Source organism: Bufo bufo, chromosome 1, assembly GCF_905171765.1.
Source record: "Bufo bufo chromosome 1, aBufBuf1.1, whole genome shotgun sequence".
Lineage (NCBI taxonomy): Eukaryota > Metazoa > Chordata > Amphibia > Anura > Bufonidae > Bufo > Bufo bufo.
This window is the reverse complement of record NC_053389.1, coordinates 36,314,653-36,338,247: the sequence shown is the minus strand read 5'-3', so window position 1 is coordinate 36,338,247 and position 23,595 is coordinate 36,314,653. Positions and strand designations below refer to the sequence as shown.

General features: G+C 44.4%; 1 protein-coding gene across 5 annotated transcripts in view; it reads right to left on the bottom strand.

Moving 5' to 3' along the window:
- Positions 1-23,595, bottom strand: part of GRAMD1A (GRAM domain containing 1A) — a 162,347-nt gene that overhangs the window by 88,298 nt on the left and 50,454 nt on the right. Inside the window, exon 1 of one of the 5 annotated variants that reach the window (XM_040421924.1) lies at positions 19,527-19,685. The exons of 3 other annotated variants lie outside the window; for them this stretch is intronic. Coding sequence is in view for 1 of the 2 variants with exons in the window: in XM_040421918.1 (XP_040277852.1) it covers positions 5,486-5,493 (8 nt within the window). In the remaining variant the exon portion in view is untranslated. Of the gene's footprint in view, positions 1-5,485; positions 5,888-19,526; positions 19,686-23,595 lie in introns of those variants that run through there. One more of the 5 variants, XM_040421918.1, reaches the window with a different exon arrangement.

The following is a 23,595-nucleotide window of genomic DNA, read 5'->3' as shown; positions in this document are numbered from 1 at the left end:
ATATAACTACTATAATACTGCTCCTATGTACAAGAATATAACTACTATAATACTGCCTCCTATGTACAAGAATATAACTACTATAATACTGCCTCCTATGTACAGGAATATAACTACTATAATACTGCTCCTATGTACAAGAATATAACTGCTATAATACTACTCCTATGTACACTAATATAACTGCTATAATACTGCTACTATGTACAAGAATATAACTACTATATTACTGCTCCTATGTACAAGACTATAACTACTATAATACTGCCTCCTATGTACAAGAATATAACTGCTATAATACTGCTCCTATGTACAAGAATATAACTACTATAATACTGCTCCTATGTACAAGAATATAACTACTATAATACTACCTCCTATGTACAAGAATATAACTACTATAATACTACCTCCTATGTACAAGAATATAACTACTATAATACTACCTCCTATGTACAAGAATATAACTACTATAATACTGCTCCTATGTACAAGAATATAACTACTATAATACTGCTCCTATGTGCAAGAATATAACTACTATAATACTGCTCCTATGTACAAGAATATAACTACTATAATACTGCTTCTATGTACAAGAATATAACTACTATAATAATGCTCCTATGTACAAGAATATAACTACTATAATACTACCTCCTATGTACAAGAATATAACTACTATAATACTGCTCCTATGTACAAGAATATAACTACTATAATACTGCTCCTATGTACAGGAATATAACTACTATAATACTGCTCCTATGTACAAGAATATAACTACTATAATACTGCTCCTATGTACAAGAATATAACTACTATAATAGTACCTCCTATGTACAAGAATATAACTACTATAATACTGCTCTTATGTGCAAGAATATAACTACTATAATACTGCTCCTATGTACAACAATATAACTACTATAATACTGCTCATATGTACAAGAATATAACTACTATAATACTGCCTCCTATGTACAACAATATAACTACTATAATACTGCTCCTATGTACAAGAATATAACTACTATAATACTGCCTCCTATGTACAAGAATATAACTACTATAATACTGCCTCCTATGTACAGGAATATAACTACTATAATACTGCTCCTATGTACAAGAATATAACTGCTATAATACTACTCCTATGTACACTAATATAACTGCTATAATACTGCTACTATGTACAAGAATATAACTACTATATTACTGCTCCTATATACAAGAATATAACTACTATAATACTGCTCCTATGTACAAGAATATAACTACTATAATACTGCTCCTTTGTACAAGAATATAACTACTATAATACTGCCTCCTATGTACAAGAATATAACTGCTATAATACTGCTCCTATGTACAAGAATATAACTACTATAATACTGCTCCTATGTACAAGAATATAACTACTATAATACTACCTCCTATGTACAAGAATATAACTACTATAATACTACCTCCTATGTACAAGAATATAACTACTATAATACTACCTCCTATGTACAAGAATATAACTACTATAATACTGCTCCTATGTACAAGAATATAACTACTATAATACTGCTCCTATGTACAAGAATATAACTACTATAATACTACCTCCTATGTACAAGAATATAACTACTATAATACTGCTCCTATGTACAAGAATATAACTACTATAATACTGCTCCTATGTACAAGAATATAACTACTATAATACTGCTCCTATGTACAAGAATATAACTACTATAATACTGTCTCCTATGTACAAGATTATAACTACTATAATACTGCCTCCTATGTACAAGACTATAACTACTATAATACTGCTCCTATGTACAAGAATATAACTACTATAATACTGCTCCTATGTACAAGAATATAACTACTATAATACCGCTCCTATGTACAAGAATATAACTACTATAATACTACCTCCTATGTACAAGAATATAACTACTATAATACTACCTCCTATGTACAAGAATATAACTACTATAATACTACCTCCTATGTACAAGAATATAACTACTATAATACTGCTCCTATGTACAAGAATATAACTACTATAATACTGCTCCTATGTACAAGAATATAACTACTATAATACTACCTCCTATGTACAAGAATATAACTACTATAATACTGCTCCTATGTACAAGAATATAACTACTATAATACTGCTCCTATGTACAAGAATATAACTACTATAATACTGTCTCCTATGTACAAGATTATAACTACTATAATACTGCCTCCTATGTACAAGACTATAACTACTATAATACTGCTCCTATGTACAAGAATATAACTACTATAATACTGCTCCTATGTAAAACAATATAACTACTATAATACTGCTCCTATGTACAGGAATATAACTACTATAATACTGCTCCTATGTACAAGAATATAACTACTATAATACTGCCTCCTATGTACAAGAATATAACTACTATAATACTGCCTCCTATGTACAAGAATATAACTACTATAATACTGCCTCCTATGTACAAGAATATAACTACTATAATACTGCTCCTATGTACAAGAATATAACTACTATAATACTGCTCCTATGTACAAGAATATAACTACTATAATACTGCTCCTATGTACAAGAATATAACTACTATAATACTGCTCCTATGTACAAGAATAGGCGCCATATAGTTGTATGTGTCTGGAGTTGCCCTTTAAGTGCCCCGTCAGTCTCGTCCCTCTGATGCAGTATAGAAGTACAGGCTCCTGCGGGGTGGATTACAGGACAGTAGTCTGGATGCTGCACAGTGATTACATGCCTGACCTTGAGCAGGGGGTAGGTGACCTCTGCAGATCATTGCGCTCTTTACTGCTACACCCAGGGAGCGGTATTTTCACAATGTATGAACCCTGGAGCAGGATGGGAGAACCAGGACTCCTGCAAGTTCAGGGATTCGCTGCCATTTTACATAGAAAGAGTGTAATATTGTTTCTTTTATCTGCCATATCAGGTGCCAAAGAGAATCGGGAGCCCCTGGGGACTACAACTCCCCAACTCTCTAGTGATCACCCTCATCCTCCCTCTCGTACATATTGAAACGTTTTCTTACATGTTACATTAGTGACTGATTCCTATCATGGGGCACAGTGTGTATACCATACAGGCAGCGGCTCTGGGGCTCACAGGGAGCGGGGCCCTGCTTGAACTTGCCCCTCTGTGGATCGGGTGAATGATCCCCATGCCCTAGTGTCCTGAGATGAGGGTGGAGGAGGGGTGAACCAGCAGATTGGGAGCCCCCAAACTGATTATAGCTGTGGGACCCCTCCATAGCTGTGCAAGCAGTGTATCAGGCTATATAGTGCTGACCTATAGTTAACCCCGTGCTGACAGACACTTCCTCACATGTATGACCTCCCACCTGGGTGCATGTATCTTCTTAAAGGGGTAGATCACTGTTAATTCAATACCGCTTAAAGGGGTTGTGCCAAAATTTAAACTCATCTCCTATCCATGAGTGTGTGACCCAACGGCTGGATCCCCACCGATCACAAGAATGGGGCTCCTGTGTCCCCCTGTCAAGCAGGAGCGCTGCTGCCCCATTCATCTCTATGGGACGGGTGGAAGGTTTGTCAGTCCCATAGACTTTGAATGGAGCGACAATGCTCACGCTCAACCGGCGCTCTATCCAAACAGAAGGCACGGGACCCCCATTACCGTGACAGTGATCGGACACCTATCCCTTATCCTCAAGTTTAAATCTTGATAAAACCCATTTATTAAATGGATCATATAAAGGCGCGGTAACTTTTTCAAGACCCCTGCTTGCTGTCAGTGAAGGGAAACATTCATGGCTTTACTTAGAGCCCACTCTGATCTAGTCCTGGCTCGACGCATCGGTCGCTACAATGTATCACTGTGGTCGTCAGGCACGGCTGCTGCATCCCTCGTGTCGCCTGTGCTGATACATTGTGTCGAACTGCAGCCGTGTGAACAGTTAGGAAGCGTTTTCGGCCTCCGCAGTAAGCAGAGATCTTGAAAACGTTGATGGGTCTTTCCTAGACAGGGGAAAGGTGTGCAGGGGGGCACGTCTCTGCTGGACATGCCCACGCCAGCCAGAGCACCCTAAGCTCTGCTGGTCATGGAGGCCAAAGCTTGAAGCCTCAGGAGACAGGAGGAAAGTTCCCAGGCATAACCTAGAGTCAGACTACAGAGAAGAAGTGCAGCCTACAGAAGAAGCAGAGTTATACAGCCAGCCTGTCAGTACAGTAGAGTCAGAGAGAAACAGATGTAGCAGAGTGGAGTTTGCCTGCCAGTTTCATGCTAAAGCCTGCTGGAACCAAGACAAAGCCTGTAAACCGTTCTGGAGAAACATTTATGTGAAGTAAAGCTGCCATTGAACCTCATCTCAAGGTCTGGACTCAGGTTATTCTTTTATCCCTCAATTACTCCCCCTATTTATTGCTTCGCAACCAAAGCCTGGGGTCCAGCCGTATCCAGGTAGGAGCACCGTGACACACATAAAGCTACTTTCACACTAGCGTTTTCAATTCCGCTATTGAAATCCGTCATAGGGGACAAAACTGAACTGAACGAAATGGAGTGCACCAAAATGCGTTCCGTTTGGTTGAGTCCCCATCGCGGACAGAATAACGCTGCAAGCAGCGTTTTTCTGTCCGCGATGTGGTGCGGAGCAAGATGGATCCGTCCTGACACACAATGTAAGTCAATAGGGACGGATCCGCCATGGCTATAGAAGACATAATACAACCGGATCCGCTCCTGATGGATGCATGCGGTTGTATTATTGTAACGGAAGCGTTTTTGCAGATCCATGACGGATCCGCAAAAAACGCTAATGTGAAAGTAGTACCTGCCCCCCATCATGTCCAATGTTGACGTTCTGTGACCGTATCGGAATCCTATGGTTACACTGTAACGGACGACGGGGGGTCCGCGGCGATTTGTAGTCGTGCGCCATAAGGTCGCCATCACACCTAATGACCCTGAGCGGGGACGCGTGACAACCTGCAAGTTGCTGCAACCTGACAACCGGTAGAAACCAAACCACCGTTCGCTGCAACGCTTGTCCGCTTAATTCTCGTCCGTACGAAGTCCACCTCTCTAGGGCGCGTTCCCCCTTCCCCCCCACGCAGGTTAATGACAGACGCGTGCGTTTCCTCACAGGTGCCACGTTTCATCCCAAAACAATTGCAATATTGTATCCCAAAACACGGACCACGTGTGCAGCGCGCTGAGCCGCCATTAACCCCTAACCCCGCTTGCCGCAATCACCTCTGGCACAGTGCTGCTCATTCATGGGATGCTGCAGACTACACGGCCTGGCGTGCAGAGAGGAAGACAAGGGTTAATCGCACGCCGTCATCTTCCTGTTCTACGGATCACATCCACCGAGCTGGCTGAATCCATAATTACAGCAGTAAAAGCCGAGAAGACCCCCGCCCCCCGCCAGCCCCCAGATAAAGAGAAAAGCGGGGTGCCGTGACTTACTCGATCATAGTGGGGGGCTCCACGTGTCCTTCTTCAGTCTGATGGCGGTGTCATGGCCCCGGCGGTTGAGGATGTGGACTGTAGCGCTGCCTGTTATGTTGCCGCTGTGTTACTTCGTGTCATGTCCGCCGTGTGCGTGCTTCAGGCTCGTTGTGTTTTGGAGGGGGGTCTCGGTTGCGTGGGGTTTACGGGACGTCACTGCCTGCTGTGCGCGGTCTCTTTTATTTCCATGCTGTCACTGGCGGTCTTTTCTGTCCCCACATCTGCCCGGCCCTATGGACGACCCCCTCTTTGTGCTCCCATCTCAGCCGGCCATGGCTCCCGAGCTCAGTCCCTCTCTGTCTCTCTCTTCTCCGGCATCTAAGGATTCAGAAATGTGACACCAGCCTCCCCCACCACCGCCGCCGCTCACTCCTCCCCCCACCCCTTCTCTACAAGAGATGGGAAATGAGGCAAAAAGCATCACAGAAAATGTCACAGCCCCCAGGGGCAGCCGCAGAGGGTCCTGTGGACGTTCTGTAGTCGGGGGGCGGCATTAATACACCCAGCAGGAGGCGCGTCATAGTGTAAGGAACGCCAGATGGTGGGGGTTGTAGTGCTGCAACTGGGATTACTACAAGAAGTAGCAACAGGATTGTTTTATTGTCAGTACTAGTAACAGTGGGATCCTGAATAGTACCAGGAGTAGTAGTAGTATTAGTACCAGGAGTAGTAGTAGTAGTATTAGTACCAGGAGTAGTAGTAGTATTAGTACCAGGAGTAGTAGTAGTATTAGTACCAGGAGTAGTAGTAGTATCATCCATATTAGGCCTCCTGCACACGACCGTATGGTTTCGCAGTCCGTTTTAAACGGATCAGTTTTTCAGTTTTTTTTTGTGTTTGTTTCAGTATGGTTTCCGTTCCGTTTTGCCGTTCAATTTTTCTGCCTGTGATCCGTTTTTTTTTGCGGATCGCAAACGGAAACGGAAGCATACAATAATGTTTAAACAGTAAGTACATAAAAAAAATTGGGCTGGGCCTAAAATTTTCAATAGGTGGTTCCGCAAATACGGAAGACCTACGGATGCATTCCGTTATTTTTGCGGAACCATTGACTTGAATGGAGCCACGGAACGTGATTTGCGGGCACTAATAGGACGTGTTCTATCTTTGAACGGAACGGAAATACGGAAACGGAATGCATACGGATTGCCTTCCGTTGTCTTTGCGGAACCGTTAAAGTGAATGGTTCCGCATACGGAACACAAAAAAACGGAAACAGTTGTGTGCAAAAGGCCTTAGGGCTTGTTCACACGACCGTATGTCTTTTTCAGTGTTTTGCGGGCCGTTTTTTCTGGATCCGTTTTTTTTTTTGGCCTCCTGCAAACGACCGCTTTTTCCCCCCCGTTTACTGGGCGTTTTTTGCGTTCCGTATACAGAACCATTCATTTCAATGGTTCCGCAAAAAAAACGGAATATACTCCGTATGCATTCCGTTTCCGTTCAAAGATAGAACATGTCCTATTATTGCCCGCAAATCACGTTCCGTGGCTCCATTCAAATCAATGGGTCCGCAAAAAAAGGAACACATACGGAAATGCATCCGTATGTCTTCTGTTTCCGTTCCGTTTTTTGCGGAACCATCTATTGAAAATGTTATGCCCAGCCCAATTTTATCTATGTAATTACTGTATACTGTACATGCCATACGGAAAAACGGAACGGAAAAACGGAACAGAAACGGAAACACAACGGAAACAAAAAACGAGACAACGGATCTGTGAAAAACGGACCGCAAAACACTGAAAAAGCCATACGGTCGTGTGCAGGAAGCCTTTTCAGTAGTGTTTCCACAGTTCCGTTCCGTTTTTCCGTATGGCATATACAGTTTACAGTAATTACATAGAAAAAATTGGGCTGGGCATAACATTTTCAATAGATGGTTCCGCAAAAACGGAACGGATCCGGAAGACATACGGAGTACATTCCGTATGTGTTCCGTTTTTTTTGCGGACCCATTGACTAGAATGGAGCCACGGAATGTGATTTGCGGGCAATAATAGGACATGTTCTATCATTACATTTTTTTTTTGCGGAACCATTGAAATTAATAGTTCCATATATGGACCGTAAACGGAACGCAAAAAACAGCCCGTATTTGGAACGCAAAAAACTTTCGTGTGACGAGCCCTTACAATGTATTGTTAGTAGTAGCATCATCCATATTGAATATTTATTAGTGGTAGTAGTAGCATCCTAAGGGCTCATGCACATGACCGTTGGCCATTTTGTAGACCGCAAAATGCGGATCCGAAAAACACGGATACCTGCCGCATGCATTCCACATTACGGAACGTCCGGCCCCTAATAGAACAGTCCTATCCTTGTCCGTAATGGAACAGACACGGAAAAAAAATGTTCATGTGCATGAGCCCTTATTGTATTCTAGTTCTAGTATCATCCTTATTGGATTGTTAGTAGCATTAATAGTAGTATTATCCATATTGTATCGGCTGTACAGTAGTAGGAGTATTATTATCGTCCATACTGTACTGTTAGTAGTAGTATCATCCATGTCGTTATTAGTAGTATCATCAATGGTCCATTCACACGTCCAGATTTTTGTTCCGTTTTTTTGGGGATCTGTGTTTCCGCAAAATCCTTCCGTTTTTACCAATTGTATATCCGCATCCGTTTCTCCGCAAAAAGAAAGAAGGAGGAATATATTAGAGGTGGGACGACGAATCCACGAATACCTCGAATCTTGTGGGATTTAAGAAATTAGAATCCGTCGAATCTAGGGCCGATTCGTTGCTATGCGGGCGGGAGCGGGCGATTTACTTTAACTTTTAATCAGCGCATCTTTATGAAGCTCCAGTAACAGGCAGAACGGGCGGCGGCGTAACGTCACTTACTCACATGACGCGCCTGCTCCGCCTACTTCATTCATGAGTGAGGGATGTTACGCCGCCGCCCGCTCTGCCTATTACTGGAGCTTCATTGTAAGGTAATAAAGATGTGCTGAACCTGATTTAAAGTTAAAGTAAAAGTTACTGCCGGGCCTGTTATGGGGAGGGGGATCTGTGGATGGCACTGGTATGGAGGATCTGTGGATGGCACTGGTATGGAGGATCTGTGGATGGCACTGTTATGGGGGATCTGTGGATGGCACTGTTATGGGGGATCTGTGGATGGCACTGTTATGGGGGATCTGTGGATGGCACTGTTATGGAGGATCTGTGGATGGCACTGTTATGGGGGATCTGTGGATGACACTGTTATGGGGGATCTGTGGATGGCACTGTTATGGAGGGGATCTGTGGATGACACTGTTATGGGGGATCTGTGGATGGCACTGTTATGGGGGATCTGTGGATGACACTGTTATGGGGGATCTGTGGATGGCACTGTTATGGGGGATCTGTGGATGACACTGTTATGGGGGATCTGTGGATGGCACTGTTATGGAGGGGATCTGTGGATGATACTGTTATGGTGAATCTGTGAATGGTACGGTTATGGGGGATCTGTGGATGACACTGTTATGGGGATCTGTGAATGGTACGGTTATGGGGGATCTGTGGATGACACTGTTATGGGGATCTGTGGATGACACTGTTATGGGGATCTGTGGATGACACTGTTATGGGTTGTCTGTGGATGGTACTGTTATGGCGAGGGCGAGCTGTGGATAACACCTTGTTATGGGGGATCTGTGGATGGCGCTGTTATGGGGGATCTGTGGATGGTGCTGTTATGGGGGGGATCTGTGGATGACACATATAGCATAAGATGCTATATATAGTGTCATCCACAGATCCCCCATAACACTGTCATCCACAGCGCCATCTATTGTATTATTATTAGTGGTACTGGTATCGTTATTACATTATTGTTAGGCCTCATGCACACGACCGTTTTTTTTGCGGTCCGTAAAACGGATTTCCGTTGTTCCGTGATCTGTGACCATTTTTTCTTCCGTGGGTCTTCCTTGGAGGATCCACGGACATGAAAAGTGGAAAAAAAAATAAGTCAAGTTTGCATTGAAAATGATAGGAAAAACGGACACGGATCACGGACGCGGATGACTATCTTGTGTGCATCTGTGATTTTTCACGGACCCATTGACTTGAATGGGTCCGTGAACCGTTGTCCGTGAAAAAAATAGGACAGGTCTTATTTTTTTCACGGACTGGAAAAACGGATCACGGACACGGAAGCCAAACGGTGCATTTTCCGATTTTTCCACGGACCCATTGAAAGTCAATGGGTCCGCGAAAAAAAACGGAAAACGGAACAACGGCCGCGGATGCACACAACGGTCATGTGCATGAGGCCTTAGTAGTAGTATTATCTTTAGGATACTTTCACACTTGCGGCAGAGAATTCCGGCAGGCAGTTCCGTCGCCGGAACTGCCTGCCGGACCCGGCAATCCGGACGCACTTGTGAGACTGATCCGGATGCGGATCCGTCTCACAAATGCATTGCAATACCGGATCCGTCTCTCCGGTGTCATCCAGAAAAATGGATCCGGTATTATTTTTGTTTGCATTTTTAAAGGTCTGCGCATGCGGTATTTTCTCCGTCCAAAAACCATAAGAGGGACTGAACTGATGCATCCTGAGTGGATTGCTCTCCATTCAGAACGCATTAGGATAAAACTAATAATTATTTTTTCCGGTATTGAGCTCCTGTGACGGAACTCAATACCGGAAAACAAAAACGCAAGTGTAAAAGTACCCTTAGTGTACCTTCACATTAGCGGCAGGGGGTTTCGGCGGGTGAACAGCCTCTCGGATCCGTCCTGCCGCTAGTTCACGTGTGCCCCCGGACTGCCGCTCCGTACCAATTGACTATAATGGGGGCGAGGGCGGAGTTCCGGCGGCAGCACGGACTAAAACTACGACATGCAGTACTTTTAGTCCGGCTGCCTCTTGCCGTGCTGCCGCCGGAACTCCGCCCCCGCCCCCATTATAGTCAATGGGGACGGAGTGGCAGTCCAGGGGCACACGTGAACTAGCGGCAGGACGGATCCGACAGGCTGTTCACCCGCCGGAATAGCCTGCCGGACTCCCCTGCCGCTAGTGTGAAACTAGCCTTTTTACGGAACGGAATTGCGGACCCATTCATTTTTTATGGGGCTGCACAATGTGCGGCCCTGATCCAGAAATGCGGACCCGCACTCCCGGTTCCGCAATTCCAATCCCGAAAAAAAATAGAACATGTCCTAGGCATTTAATATTAAGTGCCGGCGATGTGCGGTCCGCAAAATGCGGAACGCACATTTCCGGTGTCCGTGTTTTGCAGATCCGCAAAACACACACGGAGCCTAACTGTAGTATTACAACTATATTATTCTTTTTATTATTATTATTAGTGGTAGTAGTATCATTGTTATTAGTAGGAGTAGCATTATACTATTAGTAGTATTCCGGTCATCATCCCTGGTGTATAATAGTATTTATTATACAGTATTATGGGGTTTATGCCTCCATTATCTCATGTCCCTTTATAGATGATAAAAAATAACGTTTATTCGCCTTTTCCATGCCGTTAAAAAACAATCCAGTGAAGAGTTCTGACTTTTACGTACATAGCATGGCGCCACCTGGTGTTCAGAGGGTATAGCTGCTGGTGGACGCACATGCTCAGTCAGTCACTCCCCCAGGTGATCACTGCAGCGCAGCCAATAGAGACCGCCGTCTGTCCTGCTTACCAGGTAGGAGCCTCCGCAGGGGCACTGCAGTACAGCTCGGAGGACTCTTTCTGCAGGGAGCATCCTGTCGGCTGCCAGAGGAGGAAGGAGGCTAATTCTTTCCAGTGCTTGCGCCCAGCAGCACCCAGGGTGACAGAAGCAACAAATTATATATAAAAAAAATATATTTTTTTTATGTTAAGAGCTCTCTATGTATATTACAATAAAATGATTACCATCAGCTTTGAAGGCGAGAACGATTCCTGGCGTTATTAGTAATGATGATCATTAATTAACTCTTTCTGTTATATTGCACCTGTGAAAAAGTATTTGCCCCCTTCTAGGTGTTCCTCATTATTGGACAATTGTGACCCTGAGGGCTACATGCAGATTAGATGCTGTCGTGTGCATGAGGCCTTAGAGAATTGAAGAATCGCATAATCAAGTACATTCTCTGTATCTCCCTCATGCTTTATACTGCAGCTCAGCTGCCCAGATTGGGGCTGCTATGTATGAGCACAAGCTCAGCAGGAAGTTTCCATTATGGCGAAGAGAAAATTAGCATAAACTACAAATATTTTAGGCTGAGAAGAAGGAGACTGGTTCACTTAGTCCTCAATAAGGAGGAGGAGCCCGGCGGTCTACTTCATGTGATGTCATCGCCTCCTGAGTTTCCTGGCAGCTTTAGTTCACTCCTTCTTGATCTAAAATCCTCAGGTTTCATTCCGTCGTGCAATAATATGAAGACAAGAAAATCTCATCGTGTATACAGCGAGAAAATACAGCGCGTGCGCCATGGTTTCCATAGTAACCGCCATGTGTCAAATGAAATGTTTCTTCCTTGAAACAATAAGAGTCTTTATCCTGTTCTTATCTATGGGTTAAGATGGCTTAGTGGTGCAGTTTACCAGGTATGTATCAGCCGAAGGGACTCAAGGGACTAGAGCTTGTAAAAAGGACTAAAAATGCTGGATTCCCCCCCCCCCCCTTCTTACAGAAATGCGCTGGACTGTTATGCGCTTATTTACTGTGGACAATGCCAGCGTAGTAAGTAACGTATGCAACACTGTAGGATAAATGTCAGTGTGCGCCATAAAACCTCGGACAAAGATGTCAATGGATGCTCTAAATGTCTATGTATTCAACTGGTCTGTAAACTGCAGGCACATGCCTTGGAATAAGGGGTTAATTGCCACGCAGGCTGCAATGCTGGGCTAAGTCAGGGGTCAGATGTACCCAAGCCCAGGTGTCCAGGAGGAGCAGGAGAGTACAGCAGTCGTTGGGATAGAGAAGACCAGCCCCAATGTGTGGTAGTTAGCTAGCAAGTGGAGGTGAGCGATGCTCACAAACGGGTGCACTGCCTAGAGACGTAGATGAAGTTTGGTGCAGCAATGCCCACAGCAGCGTGTAGTGTTCAGCCGAAGCAATTGACCATAGCGCTTCTACCCCTGGCATCTGTGACGAGTCAGGGGAGAGGAACAGACCAGACAGTTCACCGCAGAGAGAAATGCCTGGGTTTGCCCCTTGAGGGAGCCATGCACGCCACTCACTGGCCAAAAAGATCCTGAGAAAGGTCTGCCCCCTTACAAGCTGAATCAGGAGCCTCTAGACCTTCTCTGTCCCTGCGCTACAGTACTGTTCATCCTGAGCTTTCTGGTCTATCAATATAAGATGGAGCACAAAGGCAAAGTTATGACTGTATAACAAAGCTCTAGACCAGGGATCAGCAACCGCCGTCACTCCAGCTGCTGTGACACTACAACTCCCAGCATGCACACTTACTCAGCTGGTCTTGTAACTCCAACAGAAGTAAAAGGAGGATTCTGGGAGTTGTAGTTTTAGAACAGCTGGAGTGCCAGAGGTTGCTGAGCCGTGCTCCACACAGCAATACGTAGGATGGAGTATCACAGTAATGTGACAAAGGTGGTGCTGGCAAAAGTGCTCTGCTTGTGAGGGGGTGACCCTCATATCTCCTTCCTTATGGGAAGGACTATTGCCTTGCTTGTTATTGCCCCATGTAATTGCCACATTGTAGTGTCTGGTGTAACTAATGGCTGCATGCAGCATTGCCAGTCCCTGCCAGGCCAGTGTGCCTGGACCGCCGGCTTGAAGGTGAAGGAGATGCCAAGCGTTAGTGTGTGTCCATGCAATGTTAGTGTTTGTTGGGTAGTAGGATAGGTCTGATACTGCCAGTAGAGAGTGCCGAGTAACCACAGGAGCCTGCTGAGGGTGCACTTCGCAAGCAGTCCTGAGTGCAGCCACCATGAGAGACACCAGCAGCCTGCAAGCAGAGGAAGAGAGAAATGGAGCGTCTGAGGGACGCTGCCTGAGTGCAGCCACCATGAGAGACACCAGCAGCCTGCAAGCAGAGGAAAAGAGAAATGGAGCGCCTGAGGGACGCTGCCTGAGTACAGCCACCATGGGAGACACCGGCAGCCTGCAAGCAGAGGAAAAGAGAAATGGAGTGTCTGAGGGATGCTGCCTGAGTGCAGTCACCATGGGAGACACCGGCAGCCTGCAAGCAGAGGAAAAGAGAAATGGAGCGTCTGAGGGACGCTGCCTGAGTGCAGTCACCATGAGAGACACCGGCAGCCTGCAAGCAGAGGAAAAGAGAAATGGAGCGTCTGAGGGACGCTGCCTGAGTGCAGTCACCATGAGAGACACCAGCAGCCTGCAAGCAGAGGAAAAGAGAAATGGAGCGTCTGAGGGACGCTGCCTGAGTGCAGCCACCATGAGAGACACCAGCAGCCTGCAAGCAGAGGAAAAGAGAAATGGAGCGCCTGAGGGACGCTGCCTGAGTACAGCCACCATGGGAGACACCGGCAGCCTGCAAGCAGAGGAAAAGAGAAATGGAGCGTCTGAGGGACGCTGCCTGAGTGCAGTCACCATGAGAGACACCGGCAGCCTGCAAGCAGAGGAAAAGAGAAATGGAGCGTCTGAGGGATGCTGCCTGAGTACAGCCACCATGAGAGATACCAGCAGCCTGCAAGCAGAGGAAAAGAGAAATGGAGCGTCTGAGGGACGCTGCCTGAGTGCAGCCACCATGAGAGACACCAGCAGCCTGCAAGCAGAGGAAAAGAGAAATGGAGTGTCTGAGGGACGCTGCCTGAGTGCAGCCACCATGAGAGACACCGGCAGCCTGCAAGCAGAGGAAAAGAGAAATCGAGCGTCTGAGGGATGCTGCCTGAGTACAGCCACCATGACACAGGCAGGCGAGCAACTAAAGGGACTTCAAGGCTTTGGGAGCCATTGATGGCTTGGTGTGGTCTGAAAAGGCCCTAGTCCTTAGTCGAAGTGCCTGGTACTTAGTGACACATTAGTGACCATGAAGCCAATGGTGGTCTGAGGGACAAAGTGGAGTTAGGTGAGTGGAGAGCTGGGCAAAGAGGGACATTAATATTCCAACATGGTTACCACTGTGTAACAAGTGAAGGTTCAGAAGTTACATTGTAACATCTGTGAGTTAAAGAACAACATGAATTGTTACAAAGTAACGAGTCCTTAAGTGACCTTTGTAATAAAGACTTGGGATAGGACTGAGCAATCCACCTTGTGGCCCTGAGACCTTACCCCTTTGTTGTGCAGAGTGTTATGTCATGTCTAGGCTGCCCACTGGCAGCTGTGGGCACTTGGGCACCAGTACGAGACACTGGTATAGCGGCCACTAGATCCCATAGAGCAAGGATCAGCAACTTCCCGCACTCCAGCTGTTCTGAAACTACAACTCCCAGAATCCTCCTTTCACGTCTACGGCAATTACAAGAGCAGCTGAGTAACTGTGCAAGCTGGGAGTTGTGGTTCCACAACAGCTGGAGTGGCAAAGCTTGCTGATCCCTGCCATAGAGGTACAGAGATATTCCCAAACTAAGGTGCAACCCAGAGAAGGGCATATGAAACCAGAGGAGGTCCAAGTGCAGTAGAGTCAAACCTATGGCCGCATACGTTACAGCGCCGCTCTGCTGGACACTGGTAGGTGTGAACCAGAATGCAAAATCACTCCACCCTTCCTGGGTGGCTAGTCGCAGTGCCTGTGGGGGTAACAAAAACTGCAGTGGAAGGAAGTTTTAATATGGACTCTGCTGTCTTCTATGTAATGATGGATGGACAGAACCCACCATTCCTTCGGGATGTCCTGCCCTATGCTGCCCCCTGGTACATTATGCCAGTGGCCAGAGTCGCAGGGCGCATTGGCATTGCCAATTCATTTCCAAAAAATCTGATAATTTTTAAGACATCAGCTTTCTCCGTTTTTTTGTTTCGCCAGAACCAGCGCTGACACCGTACACCCAGACGTCCGGGTCACACGTACAGCAGAGCCGTCTATATTTACTGCGCAGCCGCTCTCCCTATTGTGCAGGGTGGTGGTACCACGTACCATGTGATCTCTGTGACCCTTTTTCCAATACAGAGACATTGAATGTGCTCTCCAGTTACCCTGCGAGAGGTTAAATAACAGGGTCCTGGAGAGTGCAGACGTCAAGCTCCTCTCACAGTCCGGTCACATGTAATGAGCCCTGCACTTATCCCAGGGATCTGTGCTTCTGACAGGTCAGGAAGGGTTAACACATGGCGGTGCCCTAGACACTGAGCGTCTCCGCAGACCGCAATCTAAGAAAGTATTCCCCCGGGTGCTGGCGGCGATCTACAGATATAACCTGCTATATGATATATGTACAGCCGGTATAACCTGGGCATCTCCTGTATATAATTATATATGTACAGCTGGTATAACCTGGGTATCTCCTGTATATAATTATATATGTACAGCTGATATAAGTTATACATCTTCTTGTATATAGTGATATGGAGCATGCTGGTATAACCTGGGCATCTCCTGTATATAATTATATATGTACAGCGGGTATAAGTTATACATCTTCTTGTATATAGTGATATGGACCATGCTGGTATAACCTGGGTATCTCCTGTATGTAATTATATATGTACAGCTGGTATAAGTTATACATCTTCTTGTATATAGGGATATGGACCATGCTGGTATAACCTGGGCATCTCCTGTATATAATTATATATGTACAGCTGGTATAAGTTATACATCTTCTTGTATATAGTGATATGGACCATGCTGGTATAACCTGGGCATCTCCTGTATATAATTATATATGTACAGCTGGTATAAGTTATACATCTTCTTGTATATAGTGATATGGACCATGCTGGTATAACCTGGGCATCTCCTGTATATAATTATATATGTACAGCTGGTATAAGTTATACATCTTCTTGTATACAGTGATATGGACCATGCTGGTATAACCTGAGTATCTCCTGTATATAATTATATATGTACAGCTGGTATAAGTTATACATCTTCTTGTATATAGTGATATGGACCATGCTGGTATAACCTGGGTATCTCCTGTATATAATTATATGTGTACAGCTGGTATAAGTTATACATCTTCTTGTATATAGTGATATGGAGCATGCTGGTATAACCTGGGCATCTCCTGTATATAATTTTACATATACAGCTGGTATAAGTTATACATCTTCTTGTATATAGTGATATGGAGCATGCCGGTATAACCTGGGTATCTTCTGTATATAATTATATATGTACAGCTGGTATAAGTTATACATCTTCTTGTATATAGTGATATGGAGCATGCTGGTATAACCTGGGTATCTCCTGTATATAATTATATGTGTACAGCTGGTATAAGTTATACATCTTCTTGTATATAGTGATATGGAGCATGCTGGTATAACCTGGGCATCTCCTGTATATAATTATATATGTACAGCTGGGATAAGTTATACATCTTCTTGTATATAGTGATATGGAGCATGCTGGTATAACCTGGGCATCTCCTGTATATAATTTTACATGTACAGCTGGTATAAGTTATACATCTTCTGTATATAGTGATATGGACCATGCTGGTATAACCTGGGTATCTCCTGTATATAATTATATATGTACAGCTGGTATAAGATATACATCTTCTTGTATATAGTGATATGGACCATGCTGGTATAACCTGGGTATCTCCAGTATATAATTATATATGTACAGCTGGTATAAGTTATACATCTTCTTGTATATAGTGATATGGACCATGCTGGTATAACCTGGGCATCTCCTGTATATAATTATATATGTACAGCTGGTATAAGTTATACATCTTCTTGTATATAGTGATATGGAGCATGCTGGTATAACCTGGGTATCTCCAGTATATAATTATATATGTACAGCTGGTATAAGATATACATCTTCTTGTATATAGTGATATGGACCATGCTGATATAACCTGGGCATCTCCTGTATATAATTATATATGTACAGCTGGGATAAGTTATACATCTTCTTGTATATAGTGATATGGAGCATGCTGGTATAACCTGGGCATCTCCTGTATATAATTTTACATGTACAGCTGGTATAAGTTATACATCTTCTGTATATAGTGATATGGACCATGCTGGTATAACCTGGGTATCTCCTGTATATAATTATATATGTACAGCTGGTATAAGATATACATCTTCTTGTATATAGTGATATGGACCATGCTGGTATAACCTGGGTATCTCCAGTATATAATTATATATGTACAGCTGGTATAAGTTATACATCTTCTTGTATATAGTGATATGGACCATGCTGGTATAACCTGGGCATCTCCTGTATATAATTATATATGTACAGCTGGTATAAGTTATACATCTTCTTGTATATAGTGATATGGAGCATGCTGGTATAACCTGGGTATCTCCAGTATATAATTATATATGTACAGCTGGTATAAGATATACATCTTCTTGTATATAGTGATATGGACCATGCTGATATAACCTGGGCATCTCCTGTATATAATTATATATGTACAGCTGGTATAAGTTATACATCTTCTTGTATATAGTGATATGGAGCATGCTGGTATAACCTGGGTATCTCCAGTATATAATTATATATGTACAGCTGGTATAAGTTATACATCTTCTTGTATATAGTGATATGGACCATGCTGGTATAACCTGGGTATCTCCAGTATATAATTATATATGTACAGCTGGTATAAGTTATACATCTTCTTGTATATAGTGATATGGACCATGCTGGTATAACCTGGGTATCTCCTGTATATAATTATATATGTACAGCTGGTATAAGATATACATCTTCTTGTATATAGTGATATGGAGCATGCTGGTATAACCTGGGTATCTTCTGTATATAATTATATATGTACAGCTGGTATAAGTTATACATCTTGTATATAGTGATATGGAGCATGCTGGTATAACCTGGGTATCTCCTGTATATAATTATATATGTACAGCTGGTATAAGTTATACATCTTCTTGTATACAGTGATATGGAGCATGCTGGTATAACCTGGGTATACCCTGTATATAATTATATATGTACAGCTGGTATAAGTTATACATCTTCTTGTATATAGTGATATGGACCATGCTGGTATAACCTGGGTATCTCCTGTATATAATTATATATGTACAGCTGGTATAAGTTATACATCTTCTTGTATATAGTGATATGGACCATGCTGGTATAACCTGGGTATCTCCAGTATATAATTATATATGTACAGCTGGTATAAGATATACATCTTCTTGTATATAGTGATATGGACCATGCTGGTATAACCTGGGTATCTCCAGTATATAATTATATATGTACAGCTGGTATAAGTTATACATCTTCTTGTATATAGTGATATGAACCATGCTGGTATAACCTGGGTATCTCCTGTATATAATTATATATGTACAGCTGGTATAAGATATACATCTTCTTGTATATAGTGATATGGAGCATGCTGGTATAACCTGGGCATCTCCTGTATATAATTATATATGTACAGCTGGTATAAGTTATACATCTTCTTGTATATAGTGATATGGACCATGCTGGTATAACCTGGGTATCTCCTGTATATAATTATATATGTACAGCTGGTATAAGTTATACATCTTCTTGTATATAGTGATATGGACCATGCTGGTATAACCTGGGCATCTCCTGTATATAATTATATATGTACAGCCGGTATAAGATATACATCTTCTTGTATATAGTGATATGGAGCATGCTGGTATAACCTGGGCATCTCCTGTATATAATTATACATATACAGCTGGTATAAGTTATACATCTTCTTGTATATAGTGATAAGGACCATGCTGGTATAACCTGGGTATCTCCTGTATATAATTATATATGTACAGCTGGTATAAGTTATACATCTTCTTCTATATAGTGACATGGACCATGCCGGTATAACCTGGGCATCTCCTGTATATAATTATATATGTACAGCTGGTACAACCTGGGTATATCCTGTATATAATTATATATGTACAGCTGGTATAACCTGGGCAGTAGTCCCTGGGTGTGATGACCTCTTCCATGGAGTGTTAATTGCTCCACCCTCAGTGTGGATACCAGGGATACATGATGGACCTGGATGTATAATTATTCCTATGGTAATCACATGTTGCTCAGTGTCTCCTGCCCTGAACATTGCTCTGATCGACCTTCAGAGATGACCTTGATGTCAGATGAAAGACATGTGAGACCTGAGGCAGGAATGCTATTATCTTAGCAGTGAATTCACACTGTGGCACATTCATGATTACTACAGACATGGGCACCCCACCGCAGGCCACCACCCGTCCTCTTATCCTGTCCGAGTGGTGTTGCCACTTCTGCACCTTGCTACTGTCTTTATTGGTCTAACCTCATGTCATCTTCTGTATTTATTCCAGGTCCTTCACAATGTGCATTCCTATTTTGTTATGCAACTGTTATGTTCACATGTAATGTGCCTGGTTCACCAGCAGGTGGCAGCAAACACGGCAGAGCTGTACTTAGATAGAATGGAACCTTCCATTCCATTCTAACCCCTTCTCTGGAGAGAGGTGGGTGAGTCCTACTTCCTGCAGGAAGGGTGGGGCAGAAGTTCTAGTTAGTCTAGATTACCCCCTGCTAAGGGAAGGGTGTGCAGGGGCATGTCTCTGCTGGACGTGCCCACGCCAGCCAGAGCACCTTAAAGAGGACCTTTCACCTGGATATCCTTAATCTAATTATTATCCTACCTTATGGTACGGCCCCCACTGATGTCTTGGCACTTTTTTTTTCTTCTAAAGAACCCCCCGTTCGTCCGCTCTGGTCCCCGAATCTTTTGGTGCCTCATATGCTAATGAGATGACTCGGTTATACTAGGCGTGGACTTGTTCTTCTCCTGGGCGTGGTTATCTTCTCCCTGGCTGTGAGCGCATCCAATCAGAGCGCCCTGCTCTTAGCCAGGGAGAAGGAACTCAAGTTCTTGCGAGAATCGCAGCTCCTTTCCCGTGAGAACTTGTGCGTCTTTTCCCTGGCTAAGAGCGGGACGCTCAGATTGGATGATTGGAGAAGATAACCACGCCCTGGAGAAATACACGTCCACGCCTAGTATAACCGAGTCGCCTCATTAGCATATGAGGCGCCAAAAGATACTGGGACCACAGCGGATGAACGGGGGGTTCTTTAGAAGAAAAAAAAAAAGTGCCAAGACATCAGTGGGGGCCGCACTATAAGGTAGGATAATAATAAGATTAAGGATATCCAGGTGAAAGGTCCTCTTTAAGCTCTGCTGGCCATGGAGGCCAAAGTTTGAAGCCTCAGGAGCCAGGAGAAAAGTTCCCTGGCATCAGGGGTGTTGCTAGGGTCTCAAAAGATCCGGGGCCCAAGCCCCAATGTCACGGATGAAGTAGGGGAGAACACCAAAAGACAATCAAGAAGGAAGGGGAAAGACACTAGGCCTCACCGCTAGGGAAGGAAAAGGGTCACCACCTATAAAACCCTGCTCCTGGCCCTAACTCCTATCCGTATGGGCACCTCTCGATGGTAGAGATACCCATACACGGGAACCTAGACAACCCTGGTGACCCTCAGATGCCCTAAAGATAATGACTGGGCAGAGACCACCTGTTCCTTCCCTGGTGAAGGAACTAGCGTCTCACTGAGGCCTAGTAAACAACTGGGGGGGGGGGGGGGATACAAAACACGACAAGCGAAACACTTAACTTCAGAGGATGAAGGATGGACAGGACTTCAACACGAACCACACTCCAGCTCTTCCAGGACCAAATGAAGATATCCCAAGCAAGGAGTGATGGGAAAAGTCAGACTAAATAGGGCGAGGTAAAGGTCACATGATCCACACCTGAACAGGAGGGGTGGACATACCACCAACACACAGACAAAGTGAAACCAAAAGAGGCTGTCAGATCACTAATGCGTAGATAATCTTTCAGACCTTCTGGGACCTGTCACAGATGTGACAGTACCCCCCCCCCCCTTCTACGGGTGACCTCCGGGCACCCAGGACCGACCTTATCAGGATGAGCTCTGTGGAATGCTCCCACCAGACAACTAGCATTAACATTGGTCGCTGGAACCCACATCCTCTCCTCTGGTCCGTACCCTCTCGAATGAACGAGATACTGGAGGGATCTCCGGAGAACTCAGGAGTCCACAATCCTGCTGATCTGAAATTCTAAATTGCCGTCCACCATAACAGGAGCGGGAGGCAAGGAGGACGACTCAACAGGTTCGACACATTTCTTTAGCAACGATTTATGAAATACGTTATGGATTTTCAATGCCTGAGGAAGTTCAAGACGGAAGGCTACAGGGTTAACAATGGCAGTGATCTTATATGGACCAATAAATCTTGGGCCCAACTTCCAAGAAGGTACCTTAAGTTTAATGTTTCTTGTAGACAACCACACAGAATCACCCACTCTCAGGTCCGGACCACTCATACGTCTCCTGTCAGCCGCACGCTTATACCTGTTGCCCATCTTTTTCAGGTTCTCTTGGATTTTCTGCCAAATAGACAAAGAAGAGGAAAATCGTTCCTCCTCAGGAATGCCAGAATTATGAGCACCAGAAAATGTACCAAACTGTGGATGGAACCCATATGCCCCAAAAAACCGCGACTTATCAGTGGATTTCTGTCTACGGTTATTTATAGCAAACTCAGCTAACGACAAAAATGAAGACCACTCTTCCTGATTCTCTGAAACAAAACATCTCAAGTAAGTTTCCAGATTCTGATTAGTGCGCTCCATCTGTCCGTTCGACTGAGGATGAAAAGCCGAAGAGAAGGACAATTGTACACCCAGACGAGTACAGAACGCTCTCCAGAATCTGGAAACAAACTGAGTCCCTCTATCGGACACCACATCAGAGGGAATGCCATGAAGTTTCACGATGTTGTCCACAAACACCTGTGCAAGAGTTTTAGCATTGGGTAGACTAGGTAATGCAATAAAGTGTGCCATTTTACTAAAACGACCTACAACCACCAGAATCACAGTTTTTCTCGAAGAATTCGGTAAATCAGTGATAAAATCCATGGAGAAAATGGGTCCAAGGTCTGAACGGGATGGGCAATGGAAGCAGAGATCCGGAAGGCCGAGTATGTGTCACCTTAGCACGTGCACAGGTACCACAGGCTGACACATAGTCCTCAACACACTTACGCATCCCCGGCCACCAAAATCTGCGAGAGATGAGATCAACAGTCGATCTGCTCCCAGGGTGCCCAGCAAGCACCGTACAGTGATGTTCCTCGAACACCTTGTGATGTAATTCGGAGGGAACAAACAACTTCCCCGGAGGACAAGAGTCCGGAGCATCCTCCTGTGCCTCCAACACCCTGGCCTCAAGATCAGGATAAAGAGCGGATATGACTACCCCTTCAGATAAAATGGGACTAGGGTCATTAGACTCACCCCCCCCCCCCAGGAAAGCTACGCGACAAAGAATCCGCTTTGACGTTCTTAACCCCAGGGCGGTAAGTGACGACGAAGTTAAATCTGGTGAAAAACAATGACCATCTGGCCTGCCTTGGGTTCAGTCGCTTAACCGACTCCAGGTAGGCCAGATTCTTGTGATCTGTAATTACTGTAATAGGGTGAATTGCTCCTTCCAACCAATGCCGCCATTCCTCGAACGCCAACTTAATAGCCAGTAATTCCCAATTCCCCACATCATAATTCCTTTCAGCAGTAGAGTTTTTTTAGAGAAAAATGCACATGGGTGCCATTTACTAGGTGAAGGACCTTGCAACAAGATTGCTTCTACCCCTACCTCGGACGCGTCAACCTCAACAATAAATGGCTGAGTCAAGTCCGGTTGCATCAGAATAGGGGCCGAAGCAAAACATTCTTTCACAGCAGAAAAGGCCTATAATGCCGCATCAGACCAGACAGAAATATCCGCACCCTTCCTAGTCATGTCTGTTAAAGGTTTAACCACCGATGAATAGTTCAAGATAAATTTACGGTAGTAGTTGGTAAACCCCAAAAACCGCTTTCAGATTTTCGGGTCGATCCCAGTCCAACACGGCACGGACCTTCTCGGGATCCATACGAAAACCTGAGGATGAGAGC